Raw genomic sequence first — 26,999 nt, 5'->3', positions numbered from 1 at the left:
TGAGGCTGCTGAAGAATATGCAACTTGCTTCCAGTGCACCATTTAGCATTCATTTTCCAGGAGTATTTCTGACTTTTAAAAGATCAAATTTGTAAGATAGTAACAGTAATGTTTTATTTGCTTTGAGTAATATAGTGATATATGTTTAGTATGGGGCAACTTTTTTTAAAATTTCTCTTTCAAAAGAATTGCATTGTTTTCATTGTTACTTATTATTATTATTATGTGTTTATGATGTGAGTACAGGCACACATGTACCATGTGCATGTGTGGAGATCGAGTTACAAGTTGTGAGAGTTGGTTCTGTGCTCCACAGCGGGTGCCAGAGATCAAATTCAGGTGGCCAGGCTCGTGTGGCCAGCACTTGTACTTGCTGAACCGCCTCACTGGTCTTGTTGCTGTCTTAAAGAACATCAGTTCACTTCAGTAGCTACTGAAGTATTGCACACTGTATTTTACCATTTGGAGTTTTATTTCAAATGATTTTAGTCTTTTCACAGAGTGGACAGTTGGCACCATGGTTGATTTTAGATTTTTAGACTCTCCAAACCAAACCCACACCAGTTATCACTGCAGGGTTTTCTCCCAGCTCTTCTCCCTGTGGCAGTGAGAGATTCACCATCCCTAGGCTCACCTGTCCAGACTTTCTTACCAAGGTGGGCCATGTGCCCTGCCCTCTGTGACTGGTTTCGGCTCTGATGCTTTTGATGCTCCCCTCATTTCTAAGCCAAGTGTTCTGGGGTGCAAAAGCCAAGTGTTCTGGGGTGCAGAAGCACTATCCTTTATTCACTCATTCACTGCTCGATGGGCATTTGCAGTTTTTGTTTAGTGATTGTGCACATTCAGTACATTGCCGTGCGGGGGGGCCCCCCCCCGTCCCCCCGTGGATACAATTTTATTTTATACTATTTTTTTTTCTTTTAGTGTATTTCTCGAGAAGCGGGTGGAAACATGAGCATTCAGTTTCTTGGCACAGTGGTAAGTATGAAAAAAATACTATGCATCCTCTTGGTCAGAGAGAATTGTTTGGTTTTCTCCCATGTTTTTGCTCCCCTTTATTGTGATTTTATTTTGCTATCAAATTGAGACACCTCTGTATGAGAAGCCGGATATGTGAGAAAAGCTTCTGTGTTGGAAATATTTCAGTTGCGTCTTCTCAAAGAGGAAATGCTTCTCTAGTTCCAGCTTGTGGGGTAGTTGTACTTTTTTCCCATTGCGGATTTTCTCTGTATTCTTAAAAGTAAGAGTGTATTGTATAAAAACAGTGAGCGTGACTTCTTCCCCTCAGTTTGTTTTCTATCTTTTTCTGTTAAGTTCTTCACATCCACCTTTCTAAAGAAATTGAATCATTTCTTTTTGTCTTTTCTTTTAGTTAATTTATGTATATGGGTATTTTTTTTTTAATTTTAAGCTATCACTTTGATGTGGCTTATTTGGTGTACACGTATTTTGCCTGCATGTATATCTGTTCACTACCTGTATACCTGGTGGTTGTGGAGGCTACAGAATCCCCTGATAGTTGTGAACCACCATGTAAGTGTTGTGAACCATCATGTGGGTGCTTGGAATAGAGCTCAGGTCACTTGGAAGAGCAGCTAGTGGCTTAACCACTGAGCCATCTGTTCAGCCCCCTGTAAACCTCATTTTAATGGAGACATATTTAGCATTCTAATGAATAGAGGGGATGCATTTTTATTTATCTGTGAATCTCAGTTGTAAGCTACTTAAGTTGCCTCTATATTTTTGCCTTTATGAATGTGTTTTGATTCTTGTATTTTAAAAATTATTTTCAAACACATCTGAGATATATTTAAATTTATAAGATATATCTCTTCATAAACTGACTCAAAGCTGTGAACAGCTTTATGACTGGTTACAATTTTAGTTATTTTCTAGGCTTTAGGACACCACCCACTGTGTGACGGAGTGCTTTATACTCTAAGTAGTACAGTTCTGATTGCTTGCTAAGTTTGTTACTGTATTTACATGTAAGGTTACAGTTATTGTTAGTGCCAGTTATAGTTTTCAGAACATTGTTAAAAGCATACTGTAAATGTGTTGTTTTTCTGTTGCTGCTGTAGAGCATCTCTGTGTTCTGCTATGAAGTCTTATTATTTGTAGTGTGCAGCACACCTGTTTGTCTTTGAGGCAACTTTTTCAGAATGGACACAGGCATGAAAGTTAGTTCTTGTGGCTCCGAGAGTTTGTTGAGGGCATTAGAAAAGCCTGTGGCTTGGAAAAAAACATAGCAACTTTGTAGCAGTGAGATATGGACATTCATGCCTTAGTGCTTTGCTGTCTCTGTATAGAGATGCGTGTATAATGCATAGGTGTGTAGTATATGTTTGGTAGATTGTGTATAGGCAGGCCCTTGTATAATGTAACGTAAACTTTAGGTATTTAACCTCAGGTTAAATACTCTTCATACATTTTATAAACAAAAATATTGTTTAATGTATGGATGAGAAGTTGTATGAGACTCAATAGGGTATGCTTATTGGTGTGTGTGTATAGAAACAGAGCAAATGTAACTTCTTTTAAGGAACTGGTCATACACTTGCAGAGGTTTTGCAAACCTCAGATCTTCAGAGGAGGGTAGTAGACTGGTAACCCACGAGAAATCACATTTAAGATTCATAGTTGGTCTTCTCACTGAACTCCGAGTTAGTTCCCATGAAATCCTTCAACTGATTGAATGATGCCTACCTAAGTATACAAGGCAATCTGTCTTACTAAAACTTGGTATAAAACTTTATAGTCCTTTGGGGAAACATCCACGATAACTTGGCCAAATATCTGGATACTGGGGTTTTGCTAGGTCGACCCATAAATTCAACCATCTTAGAAATATGTACCCATCCTCTAGAGAAGTGGTTCTTAACCTGTAGGTCATGACCCCCTAAACCACTGGAAAAAATATTTACATTATGATTCATATCAGTAGCAAAATTACAATTATGAAGTAGCAACAAAATAATTTTATGGTTGGGGGTTGATACAACATGAGGAACTGTATTAAAGGATTTCAGCATTAGGAAGGTTGAGAACCACTGCTCTAGAGGGGTCTGAGTAACAATAGTTCTCTCCTTCTAGAATAGGGCAACATGCCTTCCATGAAAGCAACTCATTTGGACAATGGTCTGTGCCAGTGCACAGTGACCTATCATATCCTTTCTTGTATGCACAGAGTTCTGCTAACAGTTTTCTCTGCCCCCAGTACTCAGGCTAGGAAGCACCACTGCTTCCACCTTCGCTGATGGACAACACAATTTCCAGAGCAATCCTAGTTACTCTAAACTCGTGCAGTGGCAGTTTTGATGGTGGGTTTATTGTATTGTGTTTTCTCTGTGTGTCATTAACAGTAAAGGATTGGTGTAGAACAGTGCTGATGAGGATGGACTGTTCTAAGCACAGAGTTCTTCTGTGAAGGTGTTTGCAGGAGTAGCTGCGTCAAGACACAGGCCATAGATTTAATGGTCTTTGTGAGAATCTTTGTTGAGTCTTCTCATTAAGTTGATTTCTTTTAATATTGATAAGCATGGTCTTTAATGTTTGAAGAGTTTAATTTTAGACCATGAAAATGCTTAAGTCAGCCAGACAGAGGTGGCACACACCTTTAATCCCAGCACTCGGGAGGCAGAGCCAGGCGGATCTCTGTGAGTTCCAGGCCAGCCTGGGCTACCAAGTGAGTTCCAAGAAAGGCGCAAAGCTACACAGAGAAACTCTGTCTTGGGGAAAAAAAAATGCTTAAGCCACTAAAATGGAAAAACAACTGATACCATTCATTTTTTACTCTGAACTTTGAGGAAACTTCATTACTTAAAAAAGCCTGCTTTTATTAGCTATTAGCTAATACAAGGGTTAGCAATTACATAAAATATAACTACATAATTGTTCAGGTACATTTAAAAGAACATTTTATAGTCAGATGTGGTGTCACATGCCTATAGTCCCAGCACTCAGGAAGTGGAAACAGGGAAGGATGTTGAAGTCAGCCTGTCCCCAATCTCAAGGGGTAGGAATGGACTTAGCCTAGCATTTCTGTTTGTTTCTGTGTGTTAGAGACTGAGCCCTGTTGCCTTTCTCATGCTAGGCAAGCAATCCACCACTGAGCTACACCCAGCCCTGTTGTGTGAAAGGGTTAGGTTGCGGATCATAATTCTGGTTCTGACTCATAAGCTATGAAAGGATTGACTGTAACAAACTGTGAAGGAACTGAGGTATTCCTGGCTTATAGGATGAGAACATAGCCTCCTATGTTTCAGTGACACTTCTGGTTGGCAGGGAACTCTGGGTCACTATCTCTCCAAACCCACATTCCTCACATGAGGCAAAGGAGGCAGCTTGACATCAGCGCCCACAGTGGGATCTCACTGTGGGACAGTGAGCTCAGGGAGCCAGGTGTAGAGCAGACAGCATACCTCCAACCTCCAACCTCCCACCCCAGCTTCTCACACATCCAGTCCTCCAGAGCAGAGGATGGTCATCTTTTCAGTAGAGTAAGAAAATGCCAGAAGCTCATGGAGATTTGCCTCCTTACAGTGGTGTGTGTTACTCCTGTCAGAGGTAGGTCAGTTTTCCTCAGCACACAACCTGGAAACCTGAAAGGCCTTCTTCAGTTTATAGGCCCTCATGTTCATTTAAGTGGATGCCATATTCACATGAAAGGTAGGGAGTGGAGAAATGGGAGATCTATTCTTCTATCCCCTCTAAAGCTTTAGCTCATGATTTCCAATCCAAACAAATGATCTCTCCTTTCTGCCATACTGTTTGAACTACAGTGGACAATTACCAGATAATGCTTCAGTAGAATGAAGGTAGTCTTCTGAATGAATGGAATGGTACATTTCAGGGTACATTTATCTTCTTATGTCTAGAGAAGCACAGTGACCTGGGTGCGTATGTTATGTATGTTTTACCTTCAGTGTCTGTACCTGACTATTATCCTGCTTCCCAAATGTAGTTTATAGGATGTTTACTACTCTAGAAGTAGTGGGACCTGGAAGAACGGCGCTAGTAAACAAGGCAGACTAAAGTCTTATGCAATAGCCTATGGTAAAATGATCTGAACAAAACTCATGCCATTCCCTACACTTGACATGGTCATGAAAGCATAATCCAAGAATAATAATTACGTGTTTTTTGAAGATACTGAGGTCATATGACTCGTTTTGTTTTCTTGAAGTTTTTTTTTTTATAAGCACTCAGAATTCTCCTCACATGACTCCATTCTTGGACTGTGTTTGGACATTCCCCCCCCCCACACACACACTTTATTTTTTAAAAGCAGGATATCCAGAGTTTTGATTTGAGATGTTGCAGATATGTCTAATTGTCATCTGATGCATGAGCATCCTATAAGCAAGAAAATTATAAACATAATGAAAAATGTTAGTACACTGGAAGCATTGTATGTAATACTCGCCACTAAGAACAGGGATCCAAACTATGTCTGGTACTATTGGTTACATTATTATATTAGTTAGAAAAATCTAGAGTATAGCTTGAAAAGACACCCAAATGATTAAGCCCATATTTGCCCTTTAATAGGAACACAAATGTTATGATGATATTCTATGCAAATAGGAAGTGATTCAAATCCCAAGGAAAAATTAAATGCAGTCCCTTCAGATGAATGAATGAAAGTATTATGGTCCCAAGGTCCAGTCATAAGCACAGACTCACTAGTAGAGTTACTTTTCCCTTGGTGCATAGGGCCGTAACTTGGCCCCAGGTGGGCAGACTTAACTTCTAATGATATGGTCGATATCTCCTTCTGCCCTTTAGCTGGAGGTTTGCTATCTTTCTGGTGACTTTTACTGTCTCCTCACCTTCTGCCGTTGTCCTTGATAGCCTCTGGCCAGAGGAGCCGAAGAGGAATCCACAATTTTTTAGTGGATCTGTCTGCAATGACAGAAGTATAACTAGGGCAGGTTAATGCGTCAGCTGCTTATTTCCTTCTGCAACAAAACCAGGGAGGTTAGAAGAGTATGCATGAGCATGAGTCTATTGCTGGAAATAATTCTACAGCAAGCAAAATCTGAACCAATAGTTAAGGGTTTGTGAATTAACAGTAGTAGATAAATCAAAACAGCATGTTCTGCCTGTTGGGTTGAGGGAAATGAAGTATCAGTAGTTGATGACTATCTGGACCATAAATCCCTCCTATACCCTTAGATAAGCCATCAGTAAAATAAGTATCTACCTGTGTAATGGGAGAAGGTTGGACAAGTTTTATAATCACAAATTCAGTTTGTATGAGGAAATCCCATAGCTTACCAGCTGGATAATGATTTCCTATCCATCCATAGTAATTTGCAAATGAAATCTGAAAATCCATAGTTCTGTGAAAATTGATTATTACTTAGGAGTAATATAATACAGCAAGGATCAAATACATATAATTGTTGACATTGTGTCCTTGCCTAATTTACTAAGTGAGCAAGAAGAGTAAGGTAAGTTATTATTTCATAGCCCTTATGGTATAAATAAATCCATTCCAAAGGTTGATCCTCTTGTGCCATAATACCTGTAGGAGACAATTTATTGGGGAAGATAAATAAGTTTAGAGGCAGTAAAGGATCCACATGATACACAAACACTTCTTTTATTCTGCATTCAAATAGGTGCAGTTCTTTTCTTGCCTGTTGGCAATGTTTGAGGACTGTCAACATCACCTCTCCTAGAGTTTTAAATAGTCAATGGGTTGGAAATACCAAGTGTAGCTCATGAGGATGAGAAAGAATTGGGAAACTAATTCCTTTTCCCTGCTGTGCCCTAGTTTGCCTAGGTTGTGAAGTTAGCATTTTTATAGGCTCATCAAAAAGTGAAGAGAATTCAGGATTAGATTGATTGTCAAATTCCTCATCCCATGCTTCACAGTCACCTTCAGGCAATGGAGGATATGTATTTAAGGCATAGTTATCAGTGATGCTGTTTTTACTTTGGTTTTACCTGAATGGGGAAAAATCTTTTTACCAGTTTTAAGGTTTGATCATCTAGTTTATATTCATTCAAAGAATTAGCCATTCCTTCCTCATGATTAATATCTTCCTTAAGTATTTTGATAATAGTCCAAATTAATGCCCAAGTGACCCACCCAAAATTGAATGGGGTTTTCTCTCTCCACCCCTTGTTTTTATACCTTTACAATATTCTTTCAGACTGTCCCATACCTCTTCATCTAAACTTCCTTTTTTGTGGAAACCAGAGATTACAATAATAAACTTACAGGCAATATAATAGTTATGGTTTTAGTACTTGTGCTCCTCCTTTAAAAAAAAAAATGATGCACAAGCTTCACATAAGGCAAAGCCTTTGCTGGTTTCTGTCTTTCTCACCTCCTTCTGTGAGTTCCTCAGTCTTCTGTCTTATAGCCAACTCTAGGTCCCTGATTCATGGTACCACTTGCACAGCTCTAAATGCAGTGGGACCTGGGAAAAATGGAGCTGATAAATGAGGCAGGTTAAAGTTTCATGCAATAGCCAGTTCAATGAATAATTTGAAGATAACTCACTTCTATCCTCTACACCTGGGAGGGGCATGAGAGCATAATCCAAGAACAATTCCCTGTTTTTGAAGAAACTGAGGTTATAAGACTCTTTTCTTGGAGTTTTCTCATAAGCACTCAGAATTCTCCTCACATGACTGTAGATGTAACCAACCGTCTTATTAAATAAGAAACATAGAACCAATGTAAAAGAGAAAGCCAAGAAATCAGAGCTCAGAGCTAAAATCTCACCCTTCCTCCTGCTGTGGTCTTAGCTTTCCGAAAGAGAGCTATTTCCCTGTGTGTAAGTCATTTCATAGTCATTCTGCCTTCTCATTGGTTGTAAACCCAAACTCGTGACTGCCTCGTCACTGTCTATATGTACAGCCCCCCAGGTCTTAAAGGCATATGTCTCCAATGCTGGCTGTATCCCTGAACACACAGAGATCTATGGGATTAAAGGCATGCGCCACCACCACCACCACCACACTCTGTCTATGGCTCTAATAGCTCTGACCCCCGGGCAACTTTATTTATTAACATACAATCAAAATCACATTTCAGTACAATTAGAATACCACCACACACGACTCCATTCTTTGACCACGTTCCAACAATTTGACTCTTTATTAGCTGCTCCTACAATAGGCTGCTGCACATAGGTAGCTCATAACATCAGAAATTCACTGATAGCCCTGAAAAAGAAACCCAAAATTAGATGCAGCATGGCTGGCTCCTTACACTCTTGTGGAAGGGCTGGTGACCCCTTTCCCCCAGGTTCTGGTTGTTGTTATTGTTAGTTTTTTGGTCTTTTGGGGGGCCTGCCATCTAGCTCTCAATTCACACACAGAGGCGTATTCTTAATTATGAATGCCCAGCCTTAGCTTGGCTTGTTTCTTGCCAGCTTTCCTTAGCTTAGATTATCCCATCTTCCTTTGGCCTCTGGGCTTTTCCCGTTCTCTTGCTTTTGTAAATCGTACTCTTACTCTGTGGCTTACAGTGTAGCTGGGTGGCTGGCCCCTGATGTCCTCCTCCTTCTCTGGCTACTTCTTTTTCCTCCCAGATTTCTCCTTCTATATATTCTCTCTGCCTGTCAGCCCCGCCTATCCTTTCTCCTGCCTTGCTATTCAGTTCTTCATTAGACCGTCAGGTGTTTTAGATAGGCACAGTAACACAGCTTCACAGAGTTAATCAAATGCAACATAAAAGTAATACACCTTAAAATAATATTCTACAACAGTTCCTCCTTTTCGTCTAAATAAAAATAAAGGTTTTAACTTTAACATTGTAAAGTTACATACAATAAAAACAATTATCAAGTAGGAATTACATTTAAAATATTCTGTCCATTTATAATAAAGTTAGCATATTCAAAGAAAATAATGCATTATCTATCGTATCTTAGTGAATCCAAAGTTTTACACCTAACTTACTTTTGATCATAACTAAGAAAAACTGCAACTATAGCTGTCTGGTCTTCAGCTCCCTCAAAGACCCAGAAGGATGTAATATTATTTAACAACAGAGACATATGGCTACCAGACAGTCACCCAGAGTTCCTCTGTAACATTGGGGCATCCATCTTCAGCCTACAGGCCCAGAATATCTGGCAAACTTTTCAGTGAAGCAGGAATTTTGAAGGACTGTCCTGCCTTATTTTGGCAAAATTCAACAGTCTTTTTCCTGTGTGCCCTGCATGTCTAGTTTGCATAGCACATCGTCAAGCAGTCAAGGCAAAAGCAGTTTCTTGCCCAAATGGTAAGTAATCTTGCCACAATGAAAGCAAGCTTCTATGGAGTTTCTTCAAGTTTCTCCAGCTCTGGGAGTCATCAAGTCTCAGAAATAGTGGGTCTACGCTTTTATCAAAGTAGTGTGTAGCCCAGAAACCTCTCTCTCTCCCTCCTTTTTTTTTTTATACTAGTAAAGACTAAATCTACCACACAGTGTAATGTGCCCCTGGCAGGTGCCTCATTCCTGCCATACTGCAGGTCAAGCACAAACGCCTGGAACCCGCCAGTGTTCAAACCCACATTTTGCGGCGTCTAGCTGCCTGTATGAGACATGAATCAGGAACCTGTTTTGGGCTCTGTTTAGAATTGGTTATTAAGTATTCTCAGGTTTAAGGTAGAAACTTGAGTGGTTGGGCGCCATTTGTTGCTGGAGGGCTTCTCTCCAGGTTCCACCAAGCCCCGCAGTCCCACAATTCACTTATAAAATAATCACTCAGACGCTTATATCACTTATAAACTGTATGGCCGTGGCAGACTTCTTGCTAACTGTTCTTATATCTTAAATTAACCCATTTCTATAAATCTATACCTTGCCACATGGCTCGTGGCTTACTGGTACTTTACATCTTCCTTGTCCTGGCAGCAGCTCCAGGCAGTCTCCCTCTCCTTCCTCCTTCCTCAATTCTCCTCTCTCCTTGTCCCGCCTATACTTCCTGCCTGGTCACTGGCCGATCAGTGCTTTATTTATATAGAGCGATATCCACAGCAGCCCTGCTTATCCTTTCTCCTGCCTCACTATTGGCCATTCAGTTTTTTATTAGACCATCAGGTGTTTTAGACAGGCACTGTAACACAGCTTCACAGAGTTAAATGCAACATAAACAAAAGTTACACACCTTTAAAGAATATTCTACATCTGGTTGTGGTGGTGTCTTTGGCATTCCATGGCTTGGAGCTGTCATTCTAAGTTTCTGCCAACTTGTGGCCCTTCCCCTGTGTCTGTGTGCTTTTATTCATGTGAATCTGTAATACTAGTTGGGAGACTTGGGGGGCACCTACTCAACATAGTCAAAACTCCTCCTAAGTACTCACAGCTGCAAAACCCTAGTTCCAAATAATGTCACACCTGTGAGGTTCTGAAGAACATGACATTTTAGATGACACTGTATATTTAAATAGAAATAAATAGGAAAGATTATTTGACATGTATGAAAATTAAAATGACTCAGACAGTTTACATAAAAATATGTTCTCTTAGCTCATTGCTTCTTAGCTCTGCTTTTCTAGTGCCTCACTTGAATATAGCCATTTATTTCTCCAAGTATCCTCATGTCTGTTATCACCCCCCATAACAGGAACTACCTCCTCTACTCAGATGTATAAGACACAGGGGTGGTGGTGGGTAGGGGGGTGGGGTGGGTGGGATGTGCCTGGGTTTAGAACTAAGCTATCCCAGAGGCATTAAGTAACCACCTGGTGTAGATTAACTGGTAGAGCCTGGATCAAAACCAGGTCTTTCTTGTCTTAAAGTCAAGCTGGTAACATCACAGTACACTCCAAATAAATTCTTAGCTGGGTAAGCCAGGAAACTCTCTGCAGAAGTTGATGGTTGTTTTGTTTTTGTTTTTTTCTTGCTCTGTGACCACAGGGCAGGACGGGGACACACACACACACACACACACACACACACACACACACACACACACACACTTGTTATGAAGTTGTCCTTGGGGCCCTCTCAGGACCTCCTCTAATTAGGCCTAACCACATCCGAAAGAGCCTACCTCTGAATTCTGTCAGCCCGGTGGTTAGGATTTGTCAGTTAGGGAACACTAGCAGTCATTGTAAAAATCCTCTTAGTAAACTACTGTCCCAGAATTTTCCTTAGGAAGGGGTGCCTGTTTCAGGTAGCAAGTTGGTTGGGTCCCACATTTTGGTTAAGCTGTGAGTCTATATACCAGACAGTCTAAGCTAACCAACTGAAAAAGCAGTGTTTTGTTAAACCAGAGTTTCTCAAAAAAGGAATAAGGATGATTTTTTTCTTTAATTTAGGAATGTGGAAGTTACCATTGTGTTCATTATTTAAATTCTAGTCACTGTTTCTATTTAGTGTCTGAAGCACTGCAGTTTAAGGCATTCATTTCTCACTGAGACTAATTCTCCCCACCTTGGAGAAACCACACCGATTCCCTGAACAGCCTCTCAGTAGCTATGTGTTGGTGTTCACCACGGGCTTGAGGAACTATCAGTTTCTGTCTTTGACACTTAGCCAAAGATTTTAATGAAACCAAATGATGCTCAAGTTCTCAAAGCTGATTTGAATCTCAAATTGTACATTTTAAATTAAGTTTTTGTTGATAATAAATATACTTTATTTCTTATTAGCCTTGAAAGCTTGAGTGATAACATCAGTAGAATAAACATGTTTTACAAAGATTTACCATTAAGGAGTCTATTAATGCGACCCTTGGTACACCAGCACAATTAGATTTCAAAGTAAGGGTTTATGAAGTAACAGCGATTAATGACAACCATCGGAAACAATTTTGAACTCCATCAGTTTAACTCAGGAGGGTAAACTTAATATGATAATTCATCTAGTTGAATCGCATCAGCTTAGCAGGAAAGAATGTAAATATGTGACCCTTACCTAGCTTGTAAATGGATGCTGTGCTGAGAGATTTATCCGTTCCATTAAGGAACTTTGGGGAACTTTGGAGTTTCGGCAATTGTTCCCTTGGAGGCTGAAAACCCAACCTGATCTCATACTGGGACCATCCTGGTTTGCATATTTCCATAATTTGCCTTTGCTACTAATATGACAGCAAGACAGAAATAACCATTTCTAATAATATCAGATGGAGTTGTGGAGGACAGCATTTTAATGCCGCGAAAGACCTCCCTGTGGGGCTGTTATTGCTGCCGTCAAACAGCAGCCACACAGTTGTAGCCGAAGCCTCTTAATTGATTCGTTTAATTAGCAAGAGCTGAAGCCGGTGCTGTATCTTGTCATCTGATATTGCAGGCCTTAAATCTGCATCATTCATATTTAGAGATAGAGAAGCGTCATCAAAATGCCTAAAAAATTACTTCTGAATGTTGAATTTTAACAGAACAGCCTCCCATTTGTCTAGAAGTCAAATTGTTAGAAAATGAGAAGTAAGTTGGTTGCCGTTCTTCATGCCTTATCTTTGGATTAATAAGTGATGTCATTGTCTGTGTCTGGGTATCCTCTTCCGAAAGACGATGTGAGAAACACTTGCCAGTCTTTTGTGCCTTGTAGATGATAAGTATTCCTTGACCACAGGTGTCTGACTCAGGGACTGTCTCTCCCGTCCCTTTCTCTGCATCTGTGGAGCATCAGAAATGACATGATAGCTTGCAGCCGCTTCTCACACACTAGTCCACATAACTGCCCACCTTTGTAGCCACCTGAGTCTTGCCTGCGCATACTTTCCACCCAGGTGCCTCTGTTTAAAGCATTGGGCTGGGTTGCCCCCTTGGGATCCGCCCACCACGTGCACATACTGATGCTCACTTTCCCTGGATAGAGGGAAAGGACGATGGGGTGAAGGTAGTGTTAGTGTCTGGTGTGGAAAACAGAGCACCCCCCCCCCCAGATTTTACATATACTCTCCTGCCACATGCACACATGCATATGCACACAGGCTCACTCCTTCCCTCCTGGGCCAAACTGTCTTATCCCCCACCCCAATCCTTTACCATCTTGAATCAGAAAGCAGGTGTCCTAGAGCAGTTAGTGGCAGGTGGCTCCAGTTTTTCAGATGTGTATATTTTTTATAATACTCAGCTCACAAGTAAATTTATAGCATCCCATCTTGCATTTTCTCCTAAATGTACAAAGTTTGAATCAGAATATAGATAAGAGTTATGAAATGTGCTTTAAATGTTCTCTTAGTTAAGCATTGTTTCTGCAGCAGTGTGTGGTCTAAGTAATGAGTATCAACCTCCTCTAAGAATGGACACTTGGAATGTGAGTTTAGTATATATTCTTGTGAAGTTGGTCTGCTGAATGTTTTTGTTTACTATCAATTTATTTACATATGGTGTTTGTGTGTGTGATGGTGTTTGGGTGCTCATGCTTCAGTGCACTATTGGAGGTCAGAGGACAACTTCTGGGAGTCACTTCTCTCCTCCTACCCTGTGGGCCTCAGGATCAAGTTCAGGTCATAAAGCTTGTGGGCAAAAGCCTTCTGCTGGCCCTGGTATGGTGTGCTTTTTAAGAAGCTTGGTTACTAATACATAGTTGTGTGATGTATTATCAGTGAAGTTAAGAATTATAGGTGTCCTGTGTGCCCTGCTGGGAAGGGGACTAGATGAAGGTGACTGATCTTTACCTCAGGGCAGCACACTGGTACCAGCCATAGTGGTATGAACTTCTAGTCTTGGTGCTTGGCAGATGAGGCAGTTGGGGTTTTATTATGATTTTTCAAGCCAACCTGGACCACTCTGTCTAAAAAAAAAAAAAAAAAAGCATACAGGCCGAGGATGAAGACAGACACATGATGCTGTGATTTTTATGATGGCTGCTGAGGTGGCCTGTAGCAGGAATCTTAGAAGGTCTTAATAAAATCAAACCTGAGGCCAGTTATTGGAGTGAACACTGGAAGATCAGAGAGATTGAACAAGCCACAGCTACCTCACCTCGCTGGGTCCTCACCTGGTCTTGTTTCCTCAGACTGGAGGCCTCTGAGTCCTCATCCAGAATGGGTCTCAGCTGAACTGCTGCTCAAAAGCCTCAATGCTTAACCAGGCCAAATGCTTAACTAGCCAAATGTTTTTAGTTCCTGGTCCTCACACCTTATATACCTTTCTGCCTTCTACCATCACTCCCTGGATTAAAGGCGTGAGTCACCATGCTTGGCTGTATCCTTGAACACATGGATTTCTGCCTAGCTCTGCCTCCCAAGTGCTGGGATTAAAGGCGTGTGCTACCACTGCCTATCCTTCCTCTATGTTTAATATTGTGGCTGTTCTGTCTCTGACCCCAGATAAGTTTATTAGGGTGCACAATATTTCAGGGAACACAATACCACCACAGTGTCCTGTGTATAGGCTGATGTAACTGCAAAGATACGGACCCATTCATTCATTCATACATACATACATACATATATATTCTCTCCCCTGCACCCCCCGACAGTCTCTCTGTGTAACCCTGGCTGTCCTGGAACTCACTATGTAGGGTCAAAGGTTCAAATGCAGAAAGGCAAGCTTTGTGCATTCTTCTCCCCACTCCTGCCTGTCTCAGTGAGCACTCACAGCCTTGGAGCAACTCATGGATATTTCTATGAACATGTAATCAGTAAGTGCAAACATTTTAAAATGGCAATATCCCAAAGTGTATCACATGATTCACTTTTTCCCTTCTTTCCTTCCTTCCTTCTATCCACCCTTCCTTTCAGTGTGTGCATAGTGTGTGGTACATTTGTGTATAGTACAAGTATATTACTACCTGGGTGTGTGTGCTTGTGAACATACATGTGAAGGTCAGAGCAGGACATCAGATGTCTTCCTTTATCTATCTCTGCCCTACTTCTCACTGAATCAGAAGCTTACCCTTTTGTCTAGGCTGTCTGGCCACCAAGCTCCCAGGAACTGCCTGTCTCCACCTACCAATGCTAGGGTTAGACTTACATGAAATGATAGGGTTACATGAAAGTCATGCCTAGCATGCGTGCTGGGGATTCAAACTCAAATCCTCATGCTTACACAGTAAGCACATTTACCCTCCAAGCAATCTCCCCAGGCTGTGTTTGAGTTTTACAACCAATTGTCAGGTGCTCTGTGGCCTTTCTGCATTTGAACCTTTGACCCTTTCTACTAGTTTTGTGTACTTGACCTTTCTGGTCCTCAATTTTCTCATCAGGATGACATTTTCTCATTTCTGTAGAAGTACAAGGGTTGAACAAGAAACTGTGCCAGGTGTGGTGGCGCACACCTTTAATCTCAGCACTTGGGAGACAGAGAGAGGCAGGTGGATCTCTAAGTTCAAGGCCGCCAGCCTGGTCTACAAAGTGAGTTCCAAGACAGCCAGGACTACACAGAAAGACTCTGTCTCAAAACAAAATAAAACAAAACAAAATACAAAAAGAAAAAAGAAAGAAGAGAAAATGTTTGTAAAAGGTTAAAACAAAACAAAAAACAAACAAAAAACCCACGGGCAGTTGACATGTCGTGGCTCAGTTTCCTCCACTTGTGTTTGGCTTCATTAAACTTGCTTCACCTCTTTTTCTTGTTTGCTTAAAGACATGTCATCACTTGAAATTGTGATCACAATTGAGTTCATAATTTAGGATTTAGTCTACAGGAAAGATTCAGAAGGAAACCCTTTTTATTCCAAAGCCAAGTTTTTGTTAGTGACTTCTTAGCACAGCAAACATTTTATCTCTAGTCATAGCCTCATCATTAAGTACACACTTAAATATATGTCCAATGAGACAGTGGGATGCTTAGCATCTGCTTACTGGAGGGGAGAGTGAAGGACACCCAGAACAAGTCCTCACCAGAAAAGACTTCTGGTGTCTTGTGTGTGGACACTGGGCTTGAGATGCATACATTGGCAAAGGTGAAATACTTCTGCTAGAGAAAATTATGGTGCTAGGAGATTTTGTCATATTGACCCCATGTTGAAGGATGTCCATTTCTGTGCCTGTATGACTACATAATGTTGATCTTCAGTGCCTATAAATGACTTCTTGTAGTTTAATCTACAGGTGATGCAGAATGACAGCACTTTTCTTGGACAAACCAGAGTCAGTGATTTTCAGGTTTATCATGCATAAGAATTGCCTTCATCAGGAAGGCCTAATGAAGCACTGCTTCCCACCTTTGGCTCCCAGAGGGGCTGAGAGGTCTGATCATATACAAAACCACTTACAATCCAAGACCCGGGCTGGAAAGACAGCTCAGCAGTTAAAAGCACTGCTTGCTCTTACAGAGACTCACATTCAGTTCCTAGAACCCACATAGCAGCTCAACTGCCTCTAACTCCTGTTCCAGGTGATTGATTGCCCTCTTCTGACCTCCATGGACATCTACAAGCATGTAGTAAATATACATACACTCAGATACGTGTACACACACACAGACACACACACTGCACCACCACACAATAGATATTTTTTAATGTACACTGACTAGTATTTGCATTATATTCTGATAATTAATAATTAATACCAAGTTGAACAAACTGATACCAAACTACCTTATACCATTAGTGTACTAAACCGAACGTATAAATGATGTTCTGGAATAGAACAGTGTATCTAAGAATTTGACTATATTTCGATGGTATTTGCTTATTTATTTATTTAGTAGCTGAAGAGGAGCATGATGGGAAATAAAATGTAAGGAAACCCATAGTGCCATCAACTGCATCTCCAGTGCTTGTTTATGATCCCGTAGTCTGAATCGGTCCGAGTTACTTCAAGTCGTAGACCTGTATACAGCGATCACTTTCATTTTTGGTCTAAAGCAGGAATTTTCAGTCCTCTTGTATAGATCACTTGTTGTCATGTGTAGTTGTAAGTTTTTTTCAGGTCCTGGCCAGTCCCACCCTGCCCTGTGGTCCCCCAGCCACTTATAATCATTCAGAGGCTTAATATTAATTACCAATTGTATGGCCTATGGTAGACTTCTTACTAGCCAGCTCTTATAGCTTAACTCATTTCTGCTAATCTCTAAGTTGCCACATGGCATTACCAGTCTGCTGGCATGTTGCTCCTTGGGCAGCAGGCTAGCATCTCTCCAGACTCTGCCTTTCTCTTTCCTGTCTCTCTCCTTGGATTTCCTACCTGTCTCTAAGCTGCCTTACCATAGGCCAGAGCAGCTTATTTATTAACCAGTGGGAACAACATATATTTACAGTGTGCTCTCACTGCCGTGGCCCAGGTTCGATTCCTGATCAGGAAGCCACCAGAGAAAACTTTCGACTACAGTCATGGGCTGACCTGTATATAGTAAGATGCTCAGCAACATCCCTGGCCTTTACAATGAGATGCTAGAGCATATCCTCAGGTGGAATGACAAAAACTGGGGGCACTGTAATGTCATGCCTGATTCAGGACCAATAGCCATATAAATACTTAATAGTGGGATTTGAGTTTCTTTCCTATTTTACTAATGCATATTAGTGTCTCTAGAGTCTTAGTGATCTGAAGTCTATCAAATACCAATGCATGAAATTCATTGTGATCATGTGAATATATACCTCATACAAAGAAAATGGCAAACCACCCTGGCCTGATGTTGGGTTTGTTTTAGGAATATATTTAACCTTTAGCTATTTGGAAGCTTGAGAAGGCTACTTTTTCTTTTTCCACCTCATACTGGATCAGTATTGTACATCTGCCCTGGACAGCATTCATGGAGTGGGAGGGCAAATCATAGCTTGTGTGGTGCTCAAGTGTGTTTTGGGTCCTTTCTGCCATTTGAATAGATGAACCATCGCTGTTTACCAGAGACAGCCATCTGGCTGAACAGTGAGAGCAGCAGTTCCAGGACTTGTTCAAGAAGCCACTCTTACTTGGTTTTCAATGTTGTAGAAGTTTGATGCTCTTTCTGGAACACTGAATATATTACAAGCATTCCCTTCACACAGGCAATTGTGAGGGTCTCCTCCATTCTTTCTTATCTACTATTTAATTTTATGGCACTTAATACTTGGTGACATTTTTCCCTTGGCTATGGGACTGCGTGACAGGGTGGCCAAGCTGTCAGATCATGGTCGGCATCCCAGGTGCATGCATTTGAGAGGTAACTTTCTCAAACTAGCATATTTTTTGAATGATGCATATTCTCAATTGTAAGATAGTTCAGGTAATTCTAGGGTCCCAGTGCTAATTACCTGAGTTAATTATCAGGCTTCAAGGACACCATGACACTGCAAGTGACTTTGTTTGAAATGAACTCTCTCTCTTACTTAGGGGTAAGGGAAATAACTACTGTATAAATTCTAACAGTTACTGTCTTAGTTCACCACCCCTCTCCGTCTCGGCTCTTCATTAGACTAACCTTTACAGGGGGGTGAGCAGAGAGCCCATCTTGATGAGACCCTGCAGAGTGCTCAAATGTACACTGCAGGGTCTGCCACTCCCTTCTGCAGGTGAGATAACACCTGTTAGAAACCTGCAGAAATGGGGTTGGGCCAATGGTTCAGTGATTAAGAGCACTTACTGCTCTTTCATTATGTGTTGGGGTTCTCTGTGAACACCAGCAGAGTAACAATCCACAGGAGATAAGAAGGCAGTTCCATTCACTAGCCAGTGTTGGTTCAAACTTTGGGAGTCTGACCCTGAGTTGTTTATTTTAGGCATATTTAAGCACAGCACAGTTTGGTGTAAAATTTCCTGGTGATAAATAACTCAGTCCTCTGTACACACACACACACACACACACACACACACACACACACACACACACACACACACACCTTAAGACATGACTACATTGAAGCTGTTTATAAAGTACATGTATCATCTTCCATAAAAATAGGTTCTATAGATTGACATGCTCATGATTAGAGTCGATGGGAGAATCCAGTGTGGTCTCTGCCACACATGTAGTACAAAGGTCACAGGCTATTAACCACATCTACTCCGAGCCTTCTGGGTGGAAAACAGGTTATACACTTCTCCCTTTGAAGAGATAGCCCTGCATGTTTAATATCCTGGTTCCCCTAGTGTTTATCATCTGTGAGCACAGGAACCTCTGTGCCTCCCATACTTCCAAAGAACCTGAGTTTGATTTCCAGCACCGACATAGGGGGCCTACAACCACTTGTAACTCCAACTGTAAGGAATCTGACACCTTCTGGCCTCTGCAGATATCTGGACACATGTGGCATACACAGATATGTCCACATGCACATAAATAGGAACTTTAAAAAAAAAGAGCCTGCAGAAAACAATTGATTTTGTATTGTGAGGAGAGCTATGCAGCAGGCTAGACCAAAATGTAGCTCTTGCACCAGGTAGCTGAGCTTCGGGCTCCCTTCTGCCAGTGGCCCTTTGCCTGCCCTTGTGATGCCTGAATACCAGGGAAGGGACTCTTGACCCTTGTGAGTTGACTTTAGAGACCATCCCCCTGCTTCCTCAGCTAGCTGCTTCTGTATTTGGTGGGAGAGCTTTTTCACAAAAGGTAATACTATTTTTCCAAGTAACTGTTAATAGACAGAAAACTAGATTAAACATGCAGTTTGATTAAAAGGTTTTTCTCTCAATTAAGAAAACCTTAACCAAATGAATAAAGCCTGGTGATACAAGCTTATAATCCTATCTAGTGAGAGAGCTAAGGCAGGCAGATCCCAAGGTAAAGGTAGCATGGACAATTTAGTGAGACACATATTGAATTAGAAAGTACAGAGGGGGAGGTGTAGCTTAATAATAACAGAGTGCTTGACCAGCATATGCAAGGCCCTGGGTTCAAGCCCCAGCACTGTCCTCCAAATAGATAGATGGTAGGTCAGTGGGTAGGTGGATGGATGGATGGATGGATGGATGGATGGATGGATGGATAGATAGATAGGAGAGGGAAGGAGGGAAGGAGGGAGGGAGAGAACCCTAGCTAGTGTTCAAGGTGATCCAGATATGATACACGGTTAAGTGTATTTTGAGAGATTCCTTGTTTTTATGTATTTAACCCCGATTTCTTTACTCTCTCCTTTAACCAATTTTGAGCCCAACAATGTATGACAATATTGGAAGTAGTAATGTAGTGTTTCGGAACAGTGATTCTGTTCTCCAGGGGACATATGGATGGTCTGAAGACATTCTGGTTGTCTCCAGTGGTGGGCTGCTGCCAGAGCGGCTAAGGACCCTACAATGCACAGGCCAGCCTAGCACAGCAGAGTCACCCAACCTCGAGTATTAGTAGTGTGAGGTTGAGAATCCTGTTCCAGACAGTGGTCATAGACAGGCACCTCCTGGATGGGGTTTTCTATCTAATAAAGCTCATGATGAAATCTCTTATGCCAAAAAATGTAGTTAATACAGCTCACCATTTGACAGCAGACCTTAGCAGCACCATCCCTGGCCTCTTCTAAGAAGCATGGGCAGTGCAGCAAGTTGATGGCATTCCCTCCTGATCACAGGCTGCCTGGAACTGCTTGCCACCACTGCCAAGCACCCTCACATTGAAGATCCAGATCCAAAATTCCAAGTCCTTTTCTACCAAATGTGTTATCACTTTTCCTGGCATTGTAAACTGGAAGAATCTTAAGTTGGGGATCACCTGAGATTCTCTATGACCATATTGCTAACCTTCACAAAGCTAAGACTGAAAACTTGCTCATGGTTGTCCCCTGGGCCATGGTGCAGCTAGTCCCTCTGCATCCACTCCGCAGATTATCTTATTTCAGCTCATTTACCAAATATAGCATTTTCTTATTTGTCCTAATATTTGGTGACTGTTCACATGTGCCTTTATGTCTGCACAGAACTATGGCCAAGTGGTTCTATAAATGCCATGTATTCCTTGGTCACTGACAGCTTGATCCAAGGGATATTGCTTTTCATATTTGTGATTATATCTAAATTTAATTTCAAAAGGAACTTTTTCCAGTTCAAGATTGCCATCTATGGAGATTTCTCTTTGGATCATCTCTGTTAATTTTATGTTAACTTACAGGGAAAGATTCATTTAATACTGTGATGTCAGACTCTGTGAACACACACCCTGTTTCCTGGGCATGGCCAGCAGTAGCACTGTCCCAGTCAGCCCTGCAGTCCTTGCAGCCTGCAGCAGGCTTTCACGGAGGTACGAGTGCACTGGGCCCGGACACCTCATGGTGGCTTGCCATCGTCTAGTCTGCACACTGGCCCTTGGAAGCTAACTACACACCGCATTTTATTTGTGGATTCTGATTTATGGAGGTGATTGAGGCTACTGCCCTTAAAAGAAGAATTTATTTCACACCAAAGGGAGCAGCCATACCATGCAGGCCCACAGGGAAAGCTGGGGAGGAGGGGACTTGCCAGGTAGAAGGAGCTCCATGAGACATGGGCAGAAGCCCTTTTGGATTCCCTGGGAAAGTACAGGGCAGGTGGGTGGGTCAGGTAGGATTTTCTGATCAAAATAACGTAAGTGGACTTTAGGCTAAAGGGTGGTCTCTAGTTGCCCAGTACCTAGTCCTAAATGGTTAGGGAAGGGGAAAACTGATGTGGTGTCAGAGTTAAAAAAGGGGTGCTTGGCTTAGTCACAGTTTTCTTTACTTCTAGGAGTTAACTCATAGGGGTGGGGCAGTCTGTCCTTAGGTGTGTAAGTGCCTCCTCCAAATGTTAAACCTAGATAGAGAAAAAATGTCATGGGGTCTGGAGAGCGGGTACAGTGGTTGAGCAGTGTGTACTGCTTCTGTAGAATATCCAAGTTCAGTTCCTGTGCTGGGTAGCTCACAACCACTCCTTATTCCAGCTCTCTAGCCTCCGTGATCAACTGTGTACATAGCTACATACAACTAAAAAGAAAACAAATCTGTATGCACATGCGCGCACACGAGAGCACACACACACACACACACACGCACACGCACACGCACACGCACGCACGCACGCACGCACGCACGCACGCATGAGTGCATGCATAGGGAAATAGGGAAACAGCAAGTAATCAGAGCCAACTAACCTGTAGTAACTTAACTCACAGACACTGGTGCTTACATTAGAACGTGCATTTATTAATCTTTAAGTTTGCCCTCCAGGATAATCAATTAGGAAGTTCTTTAGCATAGCTTCAGAACCAGTCTGGTTTAGGTGGCAGTCTGAGCAAGATTGCCACAGTGTACCCGTGTCATGTCAAAATCTGGTGAACTGCTTCTTAACTAGCCGCAAGAGCGCCCCCTGTGGCCACTCTGCACCCTCGGTTTACTGTGCTTTGCTCTGCATTCTCTGCTTGCAGAATTACTCTTGGGAGCGATTAGGCTTAACAACCCGAACCATAGCTGCAGACCTGTACTGAACAGAACCCCAGTTCTCTGGTTGCTTTGATTGGAATTCTCAGTACCCCCACAGCCTTTGGTCGTGTGCCTTCACAGATGGTGTAGCCCTTATATTCTGAGTTTTACCAGTGTAACCCTCAGAACTTGTAATTTCCCGTGTCTTAGGGGAACACCCTCTGAAGCATGCACACTCAGAGGGGAAAAATATCTAATGAAAAGAGCCCTGAAAGAGTTCATTTCTAGTCTCAGTAATGCTTTAAACTGGTGATGTGACCTCCTAACCCTCAGTTTTCTTTGTTGTAAAATTAAAGGTTGGGGTCATTGACCTCTGAGGTCTCTCTCAGCACCATCCTACCCTGAGAGTGATTGCATCAGGCACAATAAGCAGTTTGCTCCAGACAGTAGCAAACCATCACATATGCAACTGATTAGCACCCTTGTCTCTCCCTCCATTTCCTCAGCTCTTCAGTCTCATTAGGGGAGACATCACTGACTTCCCACAATGCCATTGTGTCCTGCAACTTAATTTCTGGGGACACACATTGTGCTGCTCCAGGCTCAGTGCTAATAATCAAGATTATATGTTCTGCTTACAGTGACTTTTTTTGTGGTTTCTGGGGAAAAAATGCAGATGCTTTTCAATTATTCTAGGGAAATTTTGATTAACCCCCTGGGTAGAGTTCTCTGTACCACCTGCCATGGAGAAGCAAGTTTTATTGAGCAGAAGGTATAGAATTGAATTGCTCTTATTTGTTTTTTTTTCCGGCGCCTCTGGTACTATTTCAAGCTTAAGCATTTTAATAAATATTTAATAAATATCTGTCTAAAATAGGTCAAAACTACTATAAAGTAAATCTCCTTTGTTCTCCAATTTCAAATGCAAATAAATTCATTTGACTTTTAAGTGGAATTTGCAAGTTACAGACCCATTTTTCCTCATGTATATAACTAGTGAGTTTTCATTTTGTTTTTACTCGAGTTTTTTGTTTTATTTTGTTTGGTGCCCAGGATTGAAAACAGAGCCTCAATCATGCCAGCCACAGGTTACTGTGCTGACCAGCCAGTCTCAGAATCAAGGTGGGCCTCCTGTCTGTATCTCCCACCTGGTGAGATGACAAGCATGACCCACTATGCCTGGCTTGAAATTCTCTTTAACTGGCATAGCTGACCGGCCTTGGTACGTACTCTATGGTGTGAGTACTTCAGAGCAACTTGTGTTAACAGCACCACAGCTTTGGATGCTGTCCTTGTTGACACCTCACATTTCACTGTTCTCTCTTGGTGTTCTTTTGTCTCATGCAATTTTTACCCTTTGCCTGTGGTCAGAATATTTTATATGCTTCATTTATAGAGAATTATGAAATGCATGCCTGTAGACAATTTTACAAGATTTTATTGAAATATAATTTTATTTGAAGTATACAAATCAGTGGTTCTGCAGCCACCACTGCCATCAGTTGTAGGGCATTTTTGTCCCCTCCATAAGAGGCCCTGTACCACTAACCACCTCTCTCCATCTCTCTCGCCCTCCTGCCCCGGCAGCCATTTTTATTTCTGTGTATTTGTATTCTGTACATATCATAGAAATGGAATCATGCAGTTAATTGTGGCTTGTGCCTAGTTTGCAAGGGTTTGTCCACATTATATCATGTGTCCGCGCTTCCATTTCTTTTTATGGCTGAATGCCTTAAAATGTAAATGTGCATAGCTTTGTCTGTCTGTTCTTTACATGACTGGCATTTGGGTGGCTTCTGTTTTTTTTTTTAAGATGATCATGGATACGGCTGCTCTGGACATTGATATTCCAGTTTTCATTTTTCCTGGGTCTATGCTTTGGTATAACTTCCGGACCATACAGTATCTGTGTGAACTTTTGAGGCAAAGTAGCTGCACTGTCTTCCATCTGAATATCTGAGAGAGTCAGTTCTTCTAGAGTCACGCTGAATGCTGCACTGGAAGGATTATGAATTAGAGACAATTCTGGGCTACATAGGGAGACCCGTTTTAACAAAGCAAATCCTTCGGCATCCTCACCGATGCTTGTTATGATCTGTCTTTTATTACAGACATCTTGGTGCTATGGCAAAAGAACTTGTTTTTAAATGGTATCTGTGTCGAGGTTCCTCCTTGTTCCTTTGAAGTTGTAATTAATACAGAAGTAGCCCAAAATGTTTATTACTTTTTTCTTTATTAGACTGTGTGTGTGTACGCGCGCGCACGCGCATGTGTTTGAGCACACTCACACTCTCAATGTGGCACTTTTTTGGACGTTAGAGGACAACTTGGAGTCCATTCTCCCCCACACCATGTGGGTTCTAAGGGCAGTTGTACCTTCTCTGCCATCTTGTCCTGCTTTATATTTCAGAACAAACTGACCTCTCACAAAACAGCAAACATACATTTTAAATGGATATGTATTTTCTGCTTCATTCGTTTCTCATCTTTTCACAAATGTTTTTGATATTCAACAAGTAATACCTTTCATTTCCCCACTCCCACCTCCTTAATTATAATGTGTGCTGTGTGGGAAGGCCTTTCTATACAGAGAGGCAGGAAGAATAAAGAGCAGAGGAACCTAATGATGCTCATGGATTTTAAAACCGGGAATCTTGTAACATTTCGAGTATAAATCAACTAATACATTCCCAGTCAGCTTCCCCTTGTTGCCTGTGACTGCTACTTGCCTTGGAAGTCAGACACTGCCCATTTCTGTCAGTGCTCTCATCATTTAGATGTCTCCTGTGCTGGAGACCTCCTACATATGCTTGAAAAGGATAGAATAGCTGACACTGTATTTAATTAGCACTAATATTGTGAAGAAGGAAAAGCATGTTAAGTATTTTTCTGGGACACTAGCTCAAAATTAGCAGAAGAGGGCAAGCACAGTCCTGTCTACACACTGCCGTTATTTGCACAGCCAAGGCATCTACCATCCACTTAGGCACTTGGTTCGTTGAGTATCTGTTAGGTGCCTCTTATGTGTGGAATGACAGTGTTGGTGCTGTGTACATGAGCCAGTTTTAACAAAACAGAAATCTGAATCACAAACAAGTTCCCCTGGCAAACAGCTGGGGTATACAGTACAACTAATACAAGTTCACATCCACACAGTTTCACTGTTCTTCGGTCCTTGCAAAACTGAAAAATGGGAGTTGTGGTGGGGCTGGGAGGGTGCATGAGAAAGCAGGATAAGGACTTTGGATTCTGAGCTTGTCACTTTTTTCTGCCACTTTTGTTTTGTAAATATCTTTCTTGATTTCCCTTTGGAATCTTATTGTCATTATTTCAACAATGCACTGCCATCTGTTTGTATATAGAAGGTATTTGCAGGGTAAAGCCCCAGGGCACCACTTTACAGTCAGGCAGATACCAGCTTCTCTATTCTTTGGCTGGAGCTCCCTTACTCTCTCAGTGATGATGCCCTGTTCCTTGCAACTCCAGTGAGAATGAATGGGGTATTGCATGCATAATACTTAAGTGCTATTCTTGCACCACAGAGGCGATCACTCAAGAGCTCTGACTTTCATTGTAGAGGCACCTTTCATCCCAAGAGTAAAGTCTGATTTCCCTTCATCACCATAGCTGTTTCCCAAGGCATGGCTGCTTTAGATCTAGAGACTCTTTCGTGCCTGTTGGAAATTCAGTGAGCAGGAAGATATTCTCCAGAGCCTGTTTCTGTTTTCTTTCTGACTTCATGTATGGTGTACAAGCTCTAGTTCTCCATGCTATGTGAAATCACCGCAGCGTTTGCAACAGAATGTTAGCAGCCCATAGCTGTGTTTACCCAGGTGCGTCAGGACGCCTTCATGGATTTTCCATCCCAGCAGCTATGTGTTGAGAGCTGTGGGAGATGTATGGTAATTTCTGGTCTGTGGGTCTTTTTAGTAGATCGTATTCTGGCAAAGCATCTTTGGACCACATTGCTCAATTTCTTCCTTCACTGGGCCCTCTGTGCATCAACCCCTCATACTTGAGTCACCTGGCTCTAAAATGGACAGAAACTGGGGACTAGAAAATATAGCTTCTCTCTGTATGCCAAGAGGTACTGCATACTCCTGATGTGGCTCTCACTACAGATAATTTCTGTCCCCATTTGTAGCCATTGGTGATAGCCCACGAGTCCTGGGATTAAAAATCTTGGTGCTGTTTTCCTGCTATGCATGTAGCTTTGGGAGAGTGACAGGTCTCTCTGCCTCTTCCTCTGTGATAGAATGAGTTAATAATGCACAGTATAGCATGGCACCACAACCACTTCCAACGGTTATGAAGGATTGTTCTTGTTTTGACTGGCTGCAGAAAAATCACAGCCTGTCACATCACTGTTCCTCTGACAAAGCTTCCTCAGAACCCAGTTCTCAGGATATAGTCACTAGGCATTTTTTTTTGCATATTGCATTTTTTTTTTTTTTTGGCCAGTGAATAAAACAATTCTGGAAACATGAAAAGAGTTTGTTAAAGCTCTCTGGTCTACCTCGTTGTAGTAGGGATAAGCAGCATTAACCCAAACCAAAAAGTAACATCCAGAACTGGGCAGGAACTAAGGGAGCCTCCAGAACTGGGGCATAGAGAGGATTCCCAGTACGGAAATGTAGCAGGCTTTCTTTTGGGCCACCAGCCAGTTTCCAAATCATGAAATGGAGACTTAATATTAGTTTTGAATTCTTGGCCTTATCTTATGCTTGTCCCCCTAGCTCTTTTTTTTTTTTTTTGGTTTTTTTTTGAGACAGGGTTTCTCTGTGTAGCTTTGCGCCTTTCCTGGAACTCACTTGGTAGCCCAGGCTGGCCTCGAACTCACAGAGATCCGCCTGCCTCTGCCTCCCGAGTG

At 41.8% G+C, this 26,999-nt stretch overlaps 1 protein-coding gene across 1 annotated transcript in view; it reads left to right on the top strand.

Moving 5' to 3' along the window:
- Pcca (propionyl-CoA carboxylase subunit alpha) overlaps positions 1 to 26,999 on the top strand; it is a 359,306-nt gene that overhangs the window by 285,833 nt on the left and 46,474 nt on the right. The window contains exon 21 of the mRNA XM_028868277.2: positions 925 to 978. Within this exon, the coding sequence (XP_028724110.1) occupies positions 925 to 978 (54 nt within the window). The remainder of the gene's footprint in view (positions 1 to 924; positions 979 to 26,999) is intronic.

Source organism: Peromyscus leucopus, chromosome 9, assembly GCF_004664715.2.
Source record: "Peromyscus leucopus breed LL Stock chromosome 9, UCI_PerLeu_2.1, whole genome shotgun sequence".
Classification (NCBI taxonomy): domain Eukaryota; kingdom Metazoa; phylum Chordata; class Mammalia; order Rodentia; family Cricetidae; genus Peromyscus; species Peromyscus leucopus.
Note: the sequence above shows the minus strand (reverse complement) of the source record. Positions and strands in the feature narration are given on the sequence as shown.